The 21747-nt window shown below is 37.1% G+C and overlaps 1 protein-coding gene across 2 annotated transcripts in view; it reads left to right on the forward strand.

Annotated features, from left to right (window-relative positions):
• dpp6a (dipeptidyl-peptidase 6a) overlaps positions 1-21747 on the forward strand; it is a 316212-nt gene that overhangs the window by 212885 nt on the left and 81580 nt on the right. For both annotated transcript variants that reach the window (XM_058765855.1, XM_058765854.1), the window contains exon 3: positions 16753-16851. In XM_058765855.1, coding sequence (XP_058621838.1) covers positions 16753-16851 — 99 coding nt within the window. The remainder of the gene's footprint in view (positions 1-16752; positions 16852-21747) is intronic.

Genomic DNA, 21747 nt, shown 5'->3' on the forward strand with positions numbered 1-21747 from the left:
AGTCTTCAGTGTCACATGATCCTTCAGAAACCATTCAGTTGGTCAAGAAACATGTCGTATTATTACCTAAGAATAATAGATAATAAGAAAAGGCTAAGAATTCCAGTCAGAGTTTGTGCCCTTGCTACAGTATAATTTCACAATTAAGGACTGAGTAATATAAGTAAAATGCATTAAGTTACTTGTAATTATGCATGGTTTACTGTTTATTATAATAGTACATTCATGTAACAAGTATAACAATGACACTGTAAAGTGTTACCAAAATTGCTTATTTATTCTTCTTCCAAAGACAAAAATCAGCTTTAGAATAGTTAGGTTTCAGCGTTGTTCTCTGCCATCGAGAATCTACCAAAAGAAGCAGCCAATCTGTGTACAGAACGGGATTAAGCTCTCACTAGACGAGGAACTACCATATTTAACAGCAGTGTGTACGTGGCCAGTGAAGCCCGTTACTGGGCAATATAAATCTCTGCGTTCACTTACTCTCTAAAAGCCATTAAAATCTCTCAGCCGTGCTTTAATTAGTGTGCCATGAATGCTGGTTTGCCTACATTAAGCTAGAAGGTTCAGTCTTTGAGAAACTAATTGAGAAGTTTTGTCTGTTCCCACACATTTACGTTTTTTGCTAATAATAAGCTCAGTGTAAAGTCTTTTAATGGGAGGCACAGATTGAGATGTGACACCCGGTGTAATTTGTTTTCTGTCTGTGAGCGTGTGTGTGTGTGTGTGTGTGTGCTGTCACATCCTCTTCTGTCCGTTTGGACACCTTGTCTGGCTGCAGTCCTTTACTTCATGTCTGTGCTCTATCTAAAGTGGAGCAGGGGATGGTTCAGGCAGTCAGGCTAATAGAGGAAGAGAGAATGAGCACAGGCCGTAGAGACCAAGCAGGTGGCGTCTCTAGCTTGAGTCCTGACACCTCTCCAAAACTGCGGGATGGGACATAGGACAGCGTCTCAAAGATCTCTGCAGACTGCTGCATCTCTGTAAACCAGGTCACTTATATAATGCACCTGATTTATCCAGGAAAGGCACATTGCAAATAATCCTGTTCTTGAGGTCGACACGAGACACCATTCGCAACACATTTTACTTCTACAGGGTGACATTTCAGAGTGAAACAGGATGTTTGATGATAAAAACGTGCAAAGAAGGAAGGGGTTAAAAACAAGAGGGAATGGCACTTCAAATGCTTCAGAGGTTTTCATTTTCATTGTGTGTGTGTGTTCTTAAATTAATGGGCACAATAAATCACACAGAAAACTAGAAACCTGTATTAAGATATAGTCAGTTATAATAAAAAAGGACACATTAAATTGATCAATACAGTAAAGATGTTCATAATGTTACAAATAGATTTCTATTTCAGATAAAGCGGTTCATCAAAATTTCTGTTCATCACAAATTGTGGAAAAAAAGGCAGCACAACCATTTTCGACTAATGATGGATAATAATAATAATAATAATAATAATAGTAATCTTAAGCAGCAAATCAGTGTATTAAAATGATTTCTGGAGGATCATGCTGCTGAAAATTCATCTTTGCATCACAGGAATAAATTGTATTTGAAAATATTTCACAAATAGAAAATTGTTGTTTTACTGTAATAACATTTTACAATATTACTGTCATTTTGATGACAAATTAATAATCTTTTGGTGGATAAAAAAAACATAAAAAAATCTTACAAATCACAAACCTTTGAACATTAGTAGAGGTGGATAGACAGATAGACAGACAGACAGACAGACAGACAGATAGATAGATAGATATATTCAGCTGCTAATGAGTAAATGTATAGACTTTTCTTCATAGGGATTTAGTGTTGCTTTGAAAAAAAAAATCGTATTTCTTGTTAAAAAAAAGTCAACAACAACAAAAAAATATTTATGTCTTTTGCTCCATGAAAACTAGTAATGACTAGTAAACTCATGGGAGTTTTCTGGTCAGAAATCTTAAGTCGCTGGGGTATATTTGTAGCAATAGCCAAAAATACATTGTATGGGTCAAAATTATTGATTTTTCTTTTATGCCAAAAAATCATTAGGATATTAAGTAAAGATCATGTTCCATGAAGATATTTTGTAAATTTCTTACTGTAAATGTATCAAAACTTCATTTTTGATTAGTAATATGCATTGCTAAGAACTTCATTTGGACAACTTTAAAGGTGATTTTCTCAATATTTAGAATTTTTTGCACCCTCAGATTCCAGATTTTCAAATAGTTGTATCTCGGCCAAATATTGTCCGATCCTAACAAACCATACATCAATGGGAAGCTTAATTATTCCGCTTTCAGATTATGTATAAATCTCAATTTCAAAAAATTGACTCTTAAGACTGGTTTTGTCATCCAGGGTCACATATTAACAATGGCATCAATTTTGGTGGTAAACTTGTCAAGTGCAATATTTTTTTTTCAGGGGACATTTTCATTTGCTGTCTGCTATTTTTATTTACATATTTATATTTATATTTAATTTATTTGATTTATTTATTATGCATTTATTTGATTTATTTATGTTGTGGTAAAATCCTCTTAAAATTTAAAGAATCTCTTTTTCTAAAAATAATTTCAACTTTAACAACATTGCCTATCCCGTGAGTCCCAGGAGGAGGTCATATTAATAGAGCCCCTGTCAGTTCACCATCCTTCCCGCTGCCCCGCTGATGAACAGTTCAGCGTTATCCGCACACTGCCAGATACAAAATACTCCTGACACCCTACCACACTCCATCATTGATGTTACTCTGGATTTCCTCTTGCCCGAGTGTTTTTTCTCAATCTCCGCCGTTGTCTTGCTGTGACACATCCTCTCTTTCATGTAACGGATAGGTTGATATGATGGGGCTCGATCAGTGCTTTGACTGGAAAACTGGGTCAGGTCTTCTTTTATTCCCAGCTTTATTATTATGTTTTTAGACGAAACATATCTCACTGAAGACTGACGCTTGACTGACACAATGACAGCTAATTGGACATGCCAGAGGAGCTCGTTTCTCTGAGGGTTTGTGATGGAAACTCCTTTTTCTCCGATTTCACAAATCTCTCAGGAACCGTTGCACATGGCGGCACCATAGCGGGGGGTTCTGTCAGATAACCTTCCCACAGTTATTTCCGCTTCTCTGTCCTGTTGTTAGAGAAATTGCACTTTCCTTGTGCATAGAAATCAGCCAAATCACCTTCCGACTCTCCAGGAATTTTTCAATGTGACTGCCAGAGGAATGTTTCCCTGGGGAAAAAAAAAAAAGTTATTTTAAACGCCTTTTAAATATTTTGCTGATACCTAAGCTGAATTGGGTCAGTTACACCAGCCTCTCTCATGAATACTAACAATGTCAGAGTACATAGACAATCCTGTGTGTACATCTTTCAAGGCACAAGATTCAGTAGGTGCGTTTACATGTACACTTTTTTGTCATTCCGATTAAAATCATTCCGATTGAAAGATTCGATGAACTGTTTACATGAGACGTTATCTAATCCGATATGGTGTTTACATGTGCCTGTGCTTTCGATTTTACGATATGCTAATAGCCTACAGTGACAACAAAAACAAGTCACCAGAGGAAAAAACGCCCATATTTACGTTAATATTTTAAATATCTGTTTGCACTTGCTTAGAATAAACGGTTAATATTTGAATCCTTGGTTCATTCGAGCGCTCAGTCATAAGGCCAGAACGCGATCATAGAAATCATATGCCCCTCTGTAATGCAGCTCTGAGATTAATTGTACTCTGATACTACAAAGTTGTACTGTACTTAAATGGAACAAATACACGATTTCTTACCAAGAGTTGCTGAACAATGAATCAAAGGAGCATTGCTTTATCACAATCGTGTTTCGTACAACATTCATGGCGTGAGCACGTAAATTCAAGCAGATCGGAAATTATGAATCTGTCATCTATACAAATACAAATGACAAAGGCAACTTTTGGTCAAGTTGTTTATTTTTTTATTGAGCTACTTTCACTATCATCACTGTGTTGTTTCTAAGCTGAAAAGCAGAAAATTGCGCTTCATTTCAGATCTGTTTTTTCACTCCGGACATGAGAGCAGATAGTCCGTCACACAGCAAGCGTTCTCCTTTCTAATGTGTTTTTAACTGTATAATGGAAATTTTAACTTTATACCTCCACTATTACCCAGTCTCTACTGTTGTGTCGGTGTCCCCAAATCACAGAATGTACCGTTGCCGACATCATCACGTTCACGTTCTGACGACCCGACCTCTGGACGTGATGATGTAGACGCAAAGTAATCGGTTTAAAGTGTTTACATGGCAGGATTTTAATTTTGTTCGGTTTATAGAAAGGTTTATCCCACCTCTCTCAAACCGATTACAATTTCATTCGGTTTGGGCATTTTTATTCCGATTGAGGTGTTTATATGGAGCATTTTCATTCGGATTGGACTTTTAAACCGATTACAATGCTCCATGTAAACGCACCTACTGAGAACATCGTCAGTGCATCAAAAATACAGATGGCCTTTAATAATTTTCCTCCCGCAGCATTTTCACATTGGCAAATGATGAAAATAACGCTCTCTTCTTCTGCTCCACATCAACGAAGCACCATCTATTAAGAAAAATAATGAATCATGCGCTGAAATGGAAGGTCTTCATTTCCTTTTAATTGTTTCATTAACTTTGGGCCGAAGGGCTGACAAGTAGGATCCACATGTCTGTCAAACAAAAAGCAGTGCATATGAAATCAGCACAGTCTTACAGATAACACTGTGATCTTCTTAACCAACAAAAGTTCCTTTCATTCAGCCATTCTGACTCTTTGAAGTGGAGAACATCTCCCATTTTCTGCTGCTTATGAAAGCTCTTGCTGTTCTTTAATTAATGCCTGTGATTGTCCTCATTTTATGTGTTCAGTTACTTGGTCCTTATATTCACCATTTTCTTGGCAGTGGATTTCTGGGAAGGGTTCTTCACCACTCTAATATTATGCAAAGACATTCATACGTGAATTTTACTGTGCAAAATAGCATATTATACACATCAAGCTGTTTCTGCACTGCATAGTATCCGAACTGCACAGTATGCCATTTTTCTGTATGCATGGAGCATGTGACAAAATATGCAGCATACAATATGGATTTAGGTGATATCTGCTTAGATTGTGGGAGAAAAAAAAAATAAAAATCTTGACTCATATTTGATCAGACTGCAAGAAAGAAAGTACTTTTTTTTTTGAAAAGTCATTTGAAAGAATGCTCACAAAGACTGCAAAGTTTTATTATGATTGTTATAGTGTGAAATATTATTAGAATTAGATTTTTTTAATTTATATATATATATTCCATTGCTGGCAATTATGCCAGTTTTCAGTGTCTAATTCTTCACAAATCATTATAATATGCTGATATTCTGATTATGTTGAAAACAGTATTTTTGTGATAATTTTTTTTAGGATTATTTGATAAATAGGAAGTTCAAAAGAACAGCATTTATTTGAAATAGAAATCTTTTGTAACTATAGATGTCATTACTGTCACTTTTGGTCCATTTAATGTGTCCTTGCTGAATTAAAGTGAAGTGTTATTTTCTTAAAAAAACAAAACAAATCTTACTGACCCCAAACTTTTGAATAGAGTGTACTGTAAACAGTATATATATATATATATATATATATATATATATATATATATATATCACTATCAGTTACCCTTTCAGAACATTTTGTTAATAAAAAATCACTAATAAACCTGAATGAATGACCGGACCTTTTAAAATATACTGTGCAGGATCATTCTGCTCTTTAAAGTGCAATATACCCAGTCATCAGTCTACATCCCTGCACTATCCATACTATATAGCAAGTGTGGTTTGTGTGATTGCCTTCAAAATCATAGTGTGGCAAAAACATAGAGTGCCAGAAATGCTTGAATGGTAAACTGTTTCTGGCAGATGTGAGTGTGCATCCATGAAGAATTTTTAGGCTGCTATTACCCAAAACCCATTACAGAAAAGGGGGGTGTTTTCGGCAAAATGCAGAGCCAATGTTTTTTTTTTTTTTTTTTTTTTAATTCTCCAAAGAACTTCTTCATTCACTTGCTGGAGTGCTTGACTGTTTTTTTCTCTAATAATAAAGGCCTATTACTTAGGTTTACGTAAATGGGCGTTTACGGTGATGAATATTCATCTAGCTGCAATGGTGGGCAGCTCAGCTTTAATAGTGCACAGTCCAGGCACGCTGCAGACTCTGTCTATAGCAGGCAGCCAGGCAGAGAAGCTTCCAGCTGGGCTCATTTCTCCTCTGTGCACCATGCAAGAAAATCAGCCCTCAGCTGTCAGCGCTAACATAGACACAGCAGCAGGGCATAAGACTTGAATACGCATCCAAGACATTTCCTTTGTTGTCATTCTTTGAAATTCAATTGACTGAACTCATTGGCAAGGATTATTATATCTTGTTTGCCTAATAGCTGAATGTTTATGTAATGTGTCGGTTTACCAGCTGAGTTCTTTTTCTGCTCATGTTTAAATGTTTCCTAGTATCAGCCTCAGGCGGCATTCCCACAGACCGCTCATGGGCCGCCCAGTGCATATTGCACACAAAAATGGTGGCTGACATCACAAGCTCCTATCAGATTGCCTGGATTTTATGCAGTGTCTGATGCAGTTTTTATCAGCCCACTAGGAAACAAATAACAAAAAAAAAATTGTTTACCAATTCCGCTACAGTGAGAACTTCTGATATTTTTTATTTTTTTATTTTTTTATTTTTTATCCATTTTAGGAAATAAGACTGTGTGGTACCAGTAGGAGATTCCAGGGAAAGAAAACTGTTGCATGACATGACACAGGCTGGATTCAAGAGGTTCTCACACTCAGTAGGAGTCAATGACAAAGAAGATACAGAATGCAACATAGGAAAGGAAAAAACTTTTAAAAATCATGCTGAGTTCTTTGAAATACTTTTACACAGGTTACTATGATAGCTAATATCATATATCATATACCATAAACTATTAACTCATATCAATGTGTTTTTACACATGACCATTTAAAACCTTGCCTTGTCATAAAAACATAAAATTATATATATATATATATATATATATATATATGGTAACACTTTACAATAAGGTTCATTAGTTAACTACATTAGTTAACATGAACTAATAATGAACTGCACTTATACAGTGTTTATTAATCTTTGTTAATGTTAATTTCAACATTTAATAATACATTATTAAAATCTTGTTAACATTAGTTAATGCACTGTGAACTAACATGAACTAACAATGAACATCTGTATTTTTATTAACTAACGTTAGCGAAGATTAGTAAATACAGTAACAAATGTATTGCTCATGGTTAGTTCATGTTAGTTAATACATTAACTAATGTTTAACTAATGAACCTTATTGTAAAGTGTTACCATATATATATATGAAGAGTTCATTTGCAAAACCGATAACTCCATTTTTATTTTTCAGAAATCGTGTTTTTTTATTGCGCTTTCCAAGTAATATCAATCAAACTGCAGTTGGGTTTTTTATTAAAAATAATAACTTATACAAATACAGGTAATTTACAAAATGAAAGTTCATTGAAAGTATATATTTTTTACATATTAAAAGTTTGTTTTATAGCAAAAGCAGATAACTCCACATTACATGTTTTAGAGTAAAAAAAAAACACTTGTTTAATCTTTATAATCTCCTCAGATGACAATGTAGATGCTTGACAAATGTTGTTGTTGTTGTGATCATAAACTGTATGGTTGTGATTACACACAATACATGCAGCTCACTATTGTAACACGCTGCTTTTGCAAGATTCTGTGAAAATGGTTCAGCTTTTATTTTCCTTTTTAAGTCCTGAAGAAGATATCACAGGATCATCAAGTTCGTCGAAATTATCCATCTGTCACGTGGTCGTGGTTGTAGTAAAGGCGCACGATGAACATCAACACACTAAGACCATTCTAAATAACATTAATCCAAAGGAAACCAGGAGAACACAGGGCTTAAATGGAGTGGAGACACAAGGGATAATGAAACATAGCAGGTGAACAGAATGAACGATAATTAACTATAATGAGAACAGGAACTAAACCAAATAAGGACAAACAGGAACTAAACTGGAACATACATGCGACAGTACTCCCCCATTATGGCCATAAATTTATAGCCCCGGCAGGCTTGACATCGGAGTGGCGAACAGCGGGCTCAACTTCGGAGCGGCCGGCGGGCTTGAGAGAGCCGCCGCCAGCGGACTTGACTTTGCGGTTCCCGGCAGACTTGACTGATCAGCTGGCGGACTTGACAGCGGGCTGGTTCTGATCGGGCCGGACACTCTCCAGACACTGGAGGATACCTTCCTCCAGCTCAGTCCCTTGGTGTCTGGGAGGTCCACGGGGCGATAGTAATTGGCCCCGATCCAGAACAGTGAGTTGATGGTGACATTGTCCAACGCTGTCATAGCCGCGAACCCGCAGAATTCCCGGGCGAACTTGATAAAAGGGAAATCTCTGCAGGCTAGGGCGATGAAGTGAGCGACTACTTCCATGGCTGTGGGGAGAAACAGGAAAACCAAAAAACTCTTTTTAATAACCGAAACAATACACAGGAGAAAGAGTGCGCTCACTAATTTGTTAGGGTCTTGGATTCTGTCACACGGTCGTGGTTGTGGTAAAGGCACACAACGAAGGAGTAAACATAGAGAGACTTTAATGAACATCAGCACACTAAGACCATTCTAAATAACATTAATCTGAGACAAAGAAAACCAGGAGAACACAGGGTTTACACAAGGGATAATGAAACATAACAGGTGAACAGAATGAACGATAATTAACTATAATGAGAACAGGAACTAAACCAAATAAGGACAAACAGGAACTAAACTGGAACATACATGCGACAGTACTCCCCATTATGGCTATAAATTTATAGCCCCGCAGGCTTGACATCGGAGTGGCGAACAGCGGGCTCAACCGGAGCGGCGGCGGGCTTGAGAGAGCCGCCGCCAGCGGACTTGACTTTGCGGTTCCCGGCAGACTTGACTGATCAGCTGGCGGACTTGACAGCGGGCTGGTTCTGAATCGGGCCGGACACTCTCCAGACACTGGAGGATACCTTCCTCCAGCTCAGTCCCTTGGTGTCTGGGAGGTCCACGGGCGATAGTAATTGGCCCCGATCCAGAACAGTGAGTTGATGGTGACATTGTCCAACGCTGTCATAAAACATAAAATTATATATATATATATATATATATATATATATGGTAACACTTTACAATAAGGTTCATTAGTTAACTACATTAGTTAACATGAACTAATAATGAACTGCACTTATACAGTGTTTATTAATCTTTGTTAATGTTAATTTCAACATTTAATAATACATTATTAAAATCTTGTTAACATTAGTTAATGCACTGTGAACTAACATGAACTAACAATGAACATCTGTATTTTTATTAACTAACGTTAGCGAAGATTAGTAAATACAGTAACAAATGTATTGCTCATGGTTAGTTCATGTTAGTTAATACATTAACTAATGTTTAACTAATGAACCTTATTGTAAAGTGTTACCATATATATATATGAAGAGTTCATTTGCAAAAACCGATAACTCCATTTTTATTTTTTCAGAAATCGTGTTTTTTTTATTGCGCTTTCCAAGTAATATCAATCAAACTGCAGTTGGGTTTTTTTATTAAAAAATAATAACTTATACAAATACAGGTAATTTACAAAATGAAAGTTCATTGAAAGTATATATTTTTTTTACATATTAAAAGTTTGTTTTTATAGCAAAAGCAGATAACTCCACATTACATGTTTTAGAGTAAAAAAAAAACACTTGTTTAATCTTTATAATCTCCTCAGATGACAATGTAGATGCTTGACAAATGTTGTTGTTGTTGTGATCATAAACTGTATGGTTGTGATTACACACAATACATGCAGCTCACTATTGTAACACGCTGCTTTTGCAAGATTCTGTGAAAATGGTTCAGCTTTTATTTTCCTTTTTAAGTCCTGAAGAAGATATCACAGGATCATCAAGTTCGTCGAAATTATCCATCTGTCACGTGGTCGTGGTTGTAGTAAAGGCGCACGATGAACATCAACACACTAAGACCATTCTAAATAACATTAATCCAAAGGAAACCAGGAGAACACAGGGCTTAAATGGAGTGGAGACACAAGGGATAATGAAACATAGCAGGTGAACAGAATGAACGATAATTAACTATAATGAGAACAGGAACTAAACCAAATAAGGACAAACAGGAACTAAACTGGAACATACATGCGACAGTACTCCCCCATTATGGCCATAAATTTATAGCCCCGGCAGGCTTGACATCGGAGTGGCGAACAGCGGGCTCAACTTCGGAGCGGCCGGCGGGCTTGAGAGAGCCGCCGCCAGCGGACTTGACTTTGCGGTTCCCGGCAGACTTGACTGATCAGCTGGCGGACTTGACAGCGGGCTGGTTCTGGATCGGGGCCGGACACTCTCCAGACACTGGAGGATACCTTCCCTCCAGCTCAGTCCCTTGGTGTCTGGGAGGTCCACGGGGCGATAGTAATTGGCCCCGATCCAGAACAGTGAGTTGATGGTGACATTGTCCAACGCTGTCATAGCCGCGAACCCGCAGAATTCCCGGGCGAACTTGATAAAAGGGAAATCTCTGCAGGCTAGGGCGATGAAGTGAGCGACTACTTCCATGGCTGTGGGGAGAAACAGGAAAACCAAAAAACTTTTTTTAATAACCGGGAAACAATACACAGGGAGAAAGAGTGCCGCTCACTAATTTGTTAGGGTCTTGGATTCTGTCACACGGTCGTGGTTGTGGTAAAGGCACACAACGAAGGAGTAAACATAGAGAGACTTTAATGAACATCAGCACACTAAGACCATTCTAAATAACATTAATCTGAGACAAAGAAAACCAGGAGAACACAGGGTTTACACAAGGGATAATGAACAGAATGAACGATGATTAACTAATGAGAACAGGAACTAAACCAAATAAGGACAAACAGGAACTAAACGGGAACATACATGTGACACCATCCTCGATCACTTTTAGTCAGCTTTGACGAAACTCCTCTCAGCTATCACGTCTTTTCAAAGTGAAAGTAGCCTTGTCACCTGACCTGAATACAGCGTGCTGATTCTCTAAAATGGACTTATCAGCTTCTGTTCGAAAACAACAAGGGCACTTGTCAGCTTCTGCAGTAAAACGTGAACTCGCGATGCCTTAAAAGTGGACAATACAGGCTTTTTTGACATCATGTTTAGGGTTCAGATCGCGCTATATGTGGAGAATAATGCACGGCATTTTTTCAGAAAGTGGCGTTTATTGGTTTTTGCAAATGAAGTCTTCATATATATATATATATATATATATATATATATATATATATACAGTGAGGAAAATAAGTATTTGAACACCCTGCTATTTTGCAAGTTCTCCCACTTAGAAATCATGGAGGGTCTGAAATTGTCATCGTAGGTGCATGTCCACTGTGAGAGACATAATCTAAAAAAAAATCCAGAAATCACAATGTATGATTTTTAACTATTTATTTGTATGATACAGCTGCAAATAAGTATTTGAACACCTGAGAAAATCAATGTTAATATTTGGTACAGTAGCCTTTGTTTGCAATTACAGAGGTCAAACGTTTCCTGTAGTTTTTCACCAGGTTTGCACACACTGCAGGAGGGATTTTGGCCCACTCCTCCACACAGATCTTCTCTAGATCAGTCAGGTTTCTGGCCTGTTGCTGAGAAATACGGAGTTTGAGCTCCTCCAAAGATTCTCTATTGGGTTTAGGTCTGGAGACTGGCTAGGCCACGCCAGAACCTTGATATGCTTCTTACAGAGCCACTCCTTGGTTATCCTGGCTGTGTGCTTGGTCATTGTCATGTTGGAAGACCCAGCCTCGACCCATCTTCAATGCTCTAACTGAGGGAAGGAGGTTGTTCCCAAAATCTCGCAATACATGGCCCCGGTCATCCTCTCCTTAATACAGTGCAGTCGCCCTGTCCCATGTGCAGAAAAACACCCCAAAGCATGATGCTACCACCCCATGCTTCACAGTAGGGATGGTGTTCTTGGGATGGTACTCATCATTCTTCTTCCTCCAAACACGTTTAGTGGAATTATGACCAAAAGTTCTATTTTGGTCTCATCTGACCACATGACTTTCTCCCATGACTCCTCTGGATCATCCAAATGGTCATTGGCAAACTTAAGTCGGGCCTGGACATGTGCTGGTTTAAGCAGGGGAACCTTCCGTGCCATGCATGATTTCAAACCATGACGTCTTAGTGTATTACCAACAGTAACCTTGGAAACGGTGGTCCCAGCTCTTTTCAGGTCATTGACCAGCTCCTCCCATGTAGTTCTGGGCTGATTTCTCACCTTTCTTAGGATCATTGAGACCACGCAGGTGAGATCTCGCATGGAGCCCCAGTCCGAGGGAGATTGACAGTCATGTTTAGCTTCTTCCATTTTCTAATGATTGCTCCAACAGTGGACCTTTTTCACCAAGCTGCTTGGCAATTTCCCGTAGCCCTTTCCAGCCTTGTGGAGGTGTACAATTTTGTCTCTAGTGTCTTTGGACAGCTCTTTGGTCTTAGCCATGTTAGTAGTTGGATTCTTACTGATTGTATGGGGTGGACAGGTGTCTTTATGCAGCTAACGACCTCAAACAGGTGCATCTAATTTAGGATAATAAATGGAGTGGAGGTGGACATTTTAAAGGCAGACTAACAGGTCTTTGAGGGTCAGAATTCTAGCTGATAGACAGGTGTTCAAATACTTATTTGCAGCTGTATCATACAAATAAATAGTTAAAAAATCATACATTGTGATTTCTGGATTTTTCTTTTTAGATTGTGTCTCTCACAATGGACATGCACCCACGATGACAATTTCAGACCCCTCCATGATTTCTAAGTGGGAGAACTTGCAAAATAGCAGGGTGTTCAAATACTTATTTTCCTCACTGTATACAGGGGTCCTTTCATTGTTATCATTTTACATTTAACTGTTAAATGTAAAAAGTGTAAAAAAAAATGTTAACCTGACACATTAAAGGAATTAAAGAAATAATAATGCATTTATTCATTGAAATTCTTATATTGATTTATGCCAAATGACACAGAGTTGTCAATAATTTGTTTATTTTAATTAGGCTTTTTATTAATTGCCAGTTGTATCACCCTGACATTTTGCCTATATCTTAGATTTGACCATTAAAAAAAAAAAGGAAAAAAACATGCTTATCACAGAAGAGGTTTATTCCATTAATTGTATATTTGAATAGATTTGTATGTATTTTTGGATAGTACTGGAATATCCAAAGTTTATGGCTTCAAATCTTTGTTAAAGCTATTAGGTAACCATTGCCATGAAAAATCGGGACATATCAAGAATTTTTTAAATTGTGATATCCAGACCTTAAAAGGTCATGTGAATTTCTAGTTATTCTAGCTAAATCTTAAAATAATTAGGGTCACACTTTATTTTAAGGTCCAGTTCTCGCTATTAACAAACCATGAACTATGACTTTTGTGACAATAAACTCTTAATTTGCTGCTTATGAATAGTTAGTAAGGTAGTTATTAAGTTTAGTTATTGGGTAGGATTAGGGATGTAGAATATGGTCATGCAGAATATGCGCTTTATAAACTTTATAAAATAATCTACAGATTGCCTTTTTAAGCGTCATCTCTATTTTTAGATCGTTATCTGGTATTAATGAACAATACACTGAAATTCATCTGTCGTATTACTGGTCATGTGGAACCCTGTTAGTAACAAATAAATGAGATATCCTTGGGCACAACTGTGTATTCTGCTCTTAGTTATGTCCAAATGCACATTTATCCGCCCCTATATATACTGCGGTTGGTCATTTACCATCAGTCAGACAGCCCTTTCCTGTCTAAATGGGCAGCTCTTGGCCAAAATAAGCTGTACAATGGACCACACCATAGTCCGCTAGGCAATGTAAGACTACATACTTTTTTAGTTTGTCTCAAATAGTATATTTCTGATGGCTTCTGATGTTTGGTCTACTGCACTCTTCCCATTTAGGATGTACAAAACTGCTCGTCCTGACAGCAAAGTGAAACAAATCAGATATTGCCTTTTCTGCATCTTCCAATGCATATGAAATGAGTCATATGCCAGACGAAAGCACTCTGTGATCATATCTGATGTGCAGAATTATGACTAAATAAATCAGGTTAGTGCTGGCATCAGCTGTAAATGCACAAAGCCAATTTTAATAATGAAACATTCAATTGGTCTAAAGCAGAGCCTGGAGGGACGCCTGATTGTGTTTACTCCCGTGTCCTACCTTTTTTTTTTTCCCTCCTCTGCAGCACTGGAGAATTGCACCGGCCCACGCGTGAACCTGCACGCGTACACGAGTCAAAGTGACAGCCTAATATTAGTCGGAGCGAGATGAAGTGCGCATGAGTTGATAGATTCTTCCCCGCTTTCTCTGTCAAACACACTGAATACATTCTGGTGTTCATTCTCAGCTTATGGGGCTGTCATTTAATGCAAAGCTCTGCCGCTGCATTCCTTCTCAATGCGTGCGATTTAAAATGGTTTTCCACTACGCCGCATATTCGGTCTCTCTAGGTATTGATGTGGCGATGAGTTGGTGCACTCGCGCCACGTGCTGAACGAATGAGTGGTAATGTCAAACAGAGGTTGCCTGATGGAGGCGATCTTTGGGCCCTGAGCACAGCGGTACGGCTGAGATAATGAGCCCAGGCACTGCTGGAAGCTGGAACAGTCAGAACTTTCCAACACAGCGTTAAGAGAGCACTGTGGTTTTCACATCAAGCCCAGGAGCTGCAGTTGCCATTACCGAAGAGACTATCGCTTCTTTTAGAGGAAAAATCACCAGGCTGCCCTCTAAGAAAAGCCTGTCAGCCAATTCAGCCCAATGCAGATACAGTTTGCCTCCTGTGAACCTGAAAAGATTAGAGTTTTTGACATGCACTGAGGAGAGGATAGAGGCGTGAAGATTGTGAGTTGCACCAAATAAACTTGGAGGTCTTGGTGCTAAATGTAGTGATGGGCATTTTCCAAACACTTCTTTGAAGATTCCAAGTCAGTGATTCAGAGCACATATTAAACTGTGAAAGTCATGCATTTCAGTAAATGAAGCTTTCTACCATCATAGCTGTTTCTAAATGTTTCTTATTCAACCCAGGCTCATTGAAGATATGTTCTTGTGGTGATGTTTCATCAACACCAATATTACGTACCTTACTGCATGTTTCGCAGCAGTTTCAACGTGAAATATTCAGTGAGTGGTGCAAAAACGCTCATTCAGTATGTTACCGTAGCCATGTTTTTATTACGTTGCTTAAGGTATGTTTTGGGGCGGTTCAGAATTCAAATATCTGGGGAGTGTCGCTAAAAGGCTAATGTTTGACAGTGTTGGAAATATTCCCTATACCAAACCCAACCCTAAACCTTACTGATAATGCAAAAATGCATTCACTGATGCAACCGTGTTATTTAAGCTTCCTTATATGTGGGTTTGAGCTGTAGAACTGTAGTTTCATGGGATTTTTACCGGAGCACTTCACCTCATAAGTGCAATGCCGTATCGCCGTATTTCAGCTACCGAGCAAACGTACTGAATTAGACAACCCATACATATGAAGCTGTATATGTGACGCTGTTAATCAAAACTCTGGCCCCGTAAATCATACTTTGTGTGAAAAGGAATAAAAGTTGTTCAGAGATTTACTACCTCAGCGATTCGTACGAATAGGTACATTTTTTGAGTTTTGCAGATTCGCCACTAGGTGGCGCTGTCTGTGAACCCATGAACAAACCATCTATTGCTGCATACAAAATCTAAAACTTGCTTCGCAACCATTCAAAAATTATGCCTATATAGTATGAATGAAATTCGGACATATTTAGAACATCTGACAAGTTGTCCTTGTAATGTGTCAGTTGTGTTGCTTCATTTCCATTCACAAATCCTCTCCTGTGGCGATTGTTTTTATTTTTCCTGTTTTTCTCCTGTTTCTATTTTTCATCTGTTTTATGAATACTATGAATATGGACAAGATTTTTACTCATCTTTGATCAATTCGTACAAATAAGTACGTTTTTTGAGTTTTGCAGATTCGCCACTAGGTGGTGCTGTCTGTGAACCCATGAACCACCATCTATCGATTTTTACCAGAGCACTTCACCTCACAAGTGCAATGCCGTATCTCCGTATTTCAGCTACCGAGCAAACCTACTGAATTAGACAACCCATACATATGAAGCTGTATGTGACATAATCATAATTTATAGACATGTTAATGACACATTTGTATAATAAAAAGGAAGAGTTATAGTCAATAGTCTCTCATTGGCCCAATTACCAAACTCTCCATAAAACAAACAAGTCCTACAATTAAAAAATACAGACACTTCATATTTATAATATTGGATTATGTGTAATTACATATAATAGATTAAAAAATGTAAAAATCATTTGCAGTTGGTTTGTGATTTGTTGTTTGGTTTTTGATGCATGTTTGAGCTGAGTGTTACATTTACACCATTCTCACCAGCAGGCATCATGACTGTTTGGCATTTCTAGAGCTTCAGAAGAGTGAATAATTTTGTGAAGCAATTGGTTCAATTAGTTCAAAGTTTCGAAAGCTTTGTTTCTTCCATCACTAGCTAAAGCTAAAGCTGTGTGTATTTCTCCCTATAGGTGAGGACGATAGCCTGGCCTTTAAGGGGAAAGTTACAGTGGAAGAAATCTTCAAGAAAGACTTCAAAGTTCATGACCCGAACGCTAAGTGGATCAGCAGTAAGTGCTCTCATCAGCAGACATTTGATTTCCTCTGCTGCGGTTCTTCCATTATCTGCCCAGTATCTGATACGATTGTAGAGATTATCTCAGCATTGAGTCACAAACGTACTATAATTCTCATTGTGCACATAATCAATTCAGAGAGGCAGTGAAATACAGGCTTGTGCATTGCTAATTTCCTCTTCAAGGTAAAACGAAAGTATTGATTCCGTGTTTTTTTTTTTTTTTAATTCAGTCATGAGTTTCAAACATTCAAGAGTCAAGATCTTCCTCAAACTCAAATAAAATCCCAAAGACCAAAAATTATCTGAACTGTCACAGCTTTAGATGACATAGTCATAATAAGTGTAATTTATTTTGAAGAAAGCACAAGCAGTTAGAATTATAATCAAATACTTTTACTGTACATGTGTACTTCTTTACTTCTACTTTAAAGCATGAAAACTACTTTTAAAACTTGTAATCCTTAATGTTATATATTTAATTTAATTAATTTTGCAATATCTACAAGCAGATTTTTTTTTATTTATATACTTTTAAGGTTGCGCTACAAGTCACATTCATTGCAATTAAGTAAAAAAAAAAAAATACTAGTGAAAAAAATCTCAAAAACATGGTAATTCTTTGCAAAAACGGCTCAGAAAAGTTATGCAAAAGTGCAGATGACCTGCTTTGATATGATTTCTTCTGAAATAACCATTCAGACTTGTTTAAGTGGGTCTGAAGGTTTCCAAATTGTTTTTGGGGCAACTCTACAATACTGAATTAAGTCAGAATGAGGGTGATTAAATCTTTGTGGACATGTGTCTGGATTGTGATGTCTTTTCCTCATTCAGACGGATGACTTGATGTGAACGGATGGAGGCGTTTATCAGCGGATAGATTAATCAAGCAGTCTGATTTAGTTTGAGCTTCATTGAGCTGTCTCCTCTAATCAGCTGCTTTAGGCTGTGCAGATATGGAAGCTCTCTTCATGCTCTAGTCTCAGCCACAAACGCTTCAGAGACAATTAAATGCATATTGTGCACAAAAATAGCAAAAACTCATAAAGTTGTTTATTTATTTATGTCACTTAATTATTGCCTATTATTGTGGTATCATCAATTTCTGATTTACTTACCCTTAAAGTCAGCATGAAATGAAAATTTACATTTAGCTGTTTCTAAATGCATGTTATTGATCTTACTGTAAACAATTCATTCATGCATATAGATTTATTTATTTATTAATTCATCAATTCATTAATTCAATTTTTTTTTAATTGTGATTTTTAAATCAAATGTCTGGTGAAATGATCAACTTCTTGCTCGTAAAGGGATCGTTCACCCCAAAATTAAAATTGTTGTCATTTGCTGTACCAAAACTGCATGACTTTCTTTATTCGTCTTTCTATATTTAGTCGACCATGCTTTTTCCATGCAGTTACAATGAACAGGGACTGAAGTTTACCAGCGTCAAAAAAAGACACAGAAGCACCATTAAAGTTTAAAGTGATCTATACATTTTGTGTACTACATTCCAAGTCTGATGTTATGCAGTAGCTTTGTGTGAAAAACAGAGAAATTTACATTGTTACCTATTCAAAATCTTGCATTTGGGAATGATAACGATCACGCAATCATCTTCAAACATATCTTTGGCCGCAGTATAATCATGGTATGCAAGACAACCAAAACAGCAGTTATATCTGACCTGCAAGTCAACAAAATCTATGTCACTCAGTTCTGTAGATGTTGTGACGCATTTAAAGCACAGTGATGATCATTTCGCTCATTACAATTTTGTTCATGTTCCTGCATTGCAGCTATATGGAGGCATCAGCAGACCCTCATCACTCTCACACAGGAACATTAACTCAGCGCTCACAGTCATTCATCTCATCTGGCTTTGATTCATAACATAACAAAGCGCAGTTCACCGCCTAGCAAGCGGGTGGAGTAATTTAGCTGGAAATTATGGCACAATGTCTCTGCTCTCGTATTGATTGATGCTCTGCCCATTTTTCACACCATCATTTTAGCTCGTTATCGTTCACGTCAGTCCAGCAAAGGTAAACAGACCTGTCGGAAAGTAATGAACTGAAAGGTGATGAGAAACCGCTGCCTCTCTGCTTCAATAATGAGTTTTACAATTTCAACATTTCCACATTTGCTTTTTTGTGTTAAACGTTTGTTGCGTTCTTTTCAGAATCACTGTGGGTTACGTGGTACTTTCTGAGTTTACACCATTTTATGTCACTGTTACTTTTTTACTTGTTTTCATTTAACTGGTAGTATTAAAAAAATCTGTACAAAATAGATAACATAAATTAAAAAGAACAATATGTTTACAACGTGTATTAATCTTTTTAAATGTTTATTTCTACCTACATTACTTTAAACATTAAAGTTAAAAATGTATTAATATAAGGAACATTGTCGCTGCTGATAGCCTCATGGGCAGCGCATCGACATGCGGTGCGGTCGCGTTTTAGTCGTCCCGAGTTTGAGTCCCGGCTTTCCAGATCCCACTTCGCTTCTTGTCTCTACACTATCCTATCAAAGGCAAAAACCATAAAAGTAAATCTTTAATATAAGGAACGTTAACCTTCGTTATTAGTATTATAAGCTAACAATGAAGAATAGCACCTTTTTCAAATTCATGCAAAGAGAGTAGTTCTAAATATAATGCGATAAGTAGCACTTTTCTTGATTTGCTAATCTTAACGGCTGTTATAGTAAAAATGCAGTAGAAGATTAAATGTACATGTAAATCAGAGGGCTATATTTATATCTTTAGACCATTTATATCTAAATTATTACCATTTTTGACTACTAAAACACCAAGATTATAAGCACACCTCAGGAAACGTTTCAAAAATCCTTTGAAGACATACAATCCCACTTTATATGAAATGTCTTTAACTGCTATTAACATTTAAACTAATCATTTGACACAATGCACATATTGTGTACATGTATTTATGTTGTACGTACATTCAAAAATAGCTCCAAGTCATTACATCTATAATTAATTTCTATAATTACATCTATAATTGCCCACTCTTAAACATAACCATACCATCGAACCTAACCATGCCATTTTTTCTTTTGATAAAAATACACAATAGTTAAATGAAGACACATAATATAAAGTGGGCATAACAAATACAATTGAAAACCTCTCTCTGCTCATAAAATAGTCATGTAGACAGCATGTGACAGTGATGCAGTTTGGAAGACTACAGTCTTCCTATTAATAAATGAAGCTGTTCACGCTGCAAACTGTGTGACATCTACACAGGGGTTTAGTCATCGAATGCAGACTGTGTCAAGGGGACAAACACTTCAGAATAGCACTTCAAATTTGATAAACACCTGCGGCACCATTCTGGAAGAGAAAGAAAAAAAAGAAAAAAAAAAAAGAAGTAGCCGCCTAACACATTCCTCATATAATATCTAAATATATTAGTCCTTGCAGCAAAAATAAATTACACAATATACTTATGTAATAATAAATAATATATTTAAATATATTTAGCCAAATTTATGCTAAATATATGTCTTAATGAAGTATTAATTTATTTTTTTTTTTTCAAATTGAAAATATAATTCTTTTAAACCTTCAAATGCCAAAATATATTGGGGAAAATGTACTTCAAATGGGCAACAAAATAAATACATTTCCAATTTTGGAATTTCCATGTCCATTTTGGGTATACAGATCATATATTTTTGGCAATATACAAAAATAAATTGGGCAATACATATTATTATTATTTTTTTTTAATCAAATGTGCAATGGTATTAAAAACTTTATGAAGAGAAACCTGAACAGTAGGAAATGTGGGATATGACACGGTTTGTCACCATTTTAATATGATTACATGGTTCCCCCGTGGCTCACCTGCGGTGAAATCATAAATGTATGTAAAGACTTTGGCCCTGCCACAGTCAGTTAGAGAAAGGAAAGAGGATTGCTCTGGCCATCATTGGCTGATTATTTGATCTTCGTTAAAGTGTCAGAAGCACTTAGTTGGGCAGATCCACAGAAAGCAGGACCCATAGTTACTATTTGGAACATTAGCTATTACTTGATTTCCAAGGACAGGCCAGAAATTGAATTTTTTAATACTGAGTTGGTGCAGAATATGTTTTCCCTTTTATTTATTTTTTTCCCCAAAGAACTTTCCACAACTCATCAATCAAAGTCAGAACGTCACAGCTGATGCAGCTCATACTGAATTAATCTATAAATGAATCAATGATACAGGTAATTTATTTACACAGCCAAAGCCTTTCTCTCCCTCGGGCTTCTCCATCCATCGACCACTTGCTTCCATCACAGAAATCTAGTGTTTTCAGAAGTGCGCTGGTAGTAAAACTCTGACAAAGGAAAACAAATAGAACACTTGGATTTCTTCATTGCCTTCAAGGAAACATAGACTTCTGTCAGGACCACTATCGTCAAAGATGATTGACAATTAGTATACAGTTTGGATTGGCGGTATGGTTCTGTTCTGGGCGAGAACTCCCTGCGCAGAGCAGCGATAACCCCCCAGGGTAAACAGAACAGAACCAAAAAAAGTATTGCAGATATGTTAAAGTTCAGTAATTTGATGTACACATTTTAAAATTAGTCTGATTCAAAGGAGAATCAGAAAGCTGGATCCTGACTGACAGAGGAGGAGTTGGGGATGGAGGAGGGTAATTAGCTATTGAGCAATGCGAAAACTGCTGATAAAACTGAGGGACCTCAGGTCCTGAGGGATAAAACTGCTTAGATAGATGTCGTATTCCTATAGGTAGATGTGGATCAGCTGAGAGTCAGCTGATGCAAGCTTGAATAACGTGACCTGCCAAAACTAACGCTACGCTTGATTTCTGTCAGGACCAGTATCGTCAAAGATGATTG

The sequence above is a fragment of the Onychostoma macrolepis genome, chromosome 24 (assembly GCF_012432095.1).
Source record: "Onychostoma macrolepis isolate SWU-2019 chromosome 24, ASM1243209v1, whole genome shotgun sequence".
Taxonomy (NCBI): domain Eukaryota; kingdom Metazoa; phylum Chordata; class Actinopteri; order Cypriniformes; family Cyprinidae; genus Onychostoma; species Onychostoma macrolepis.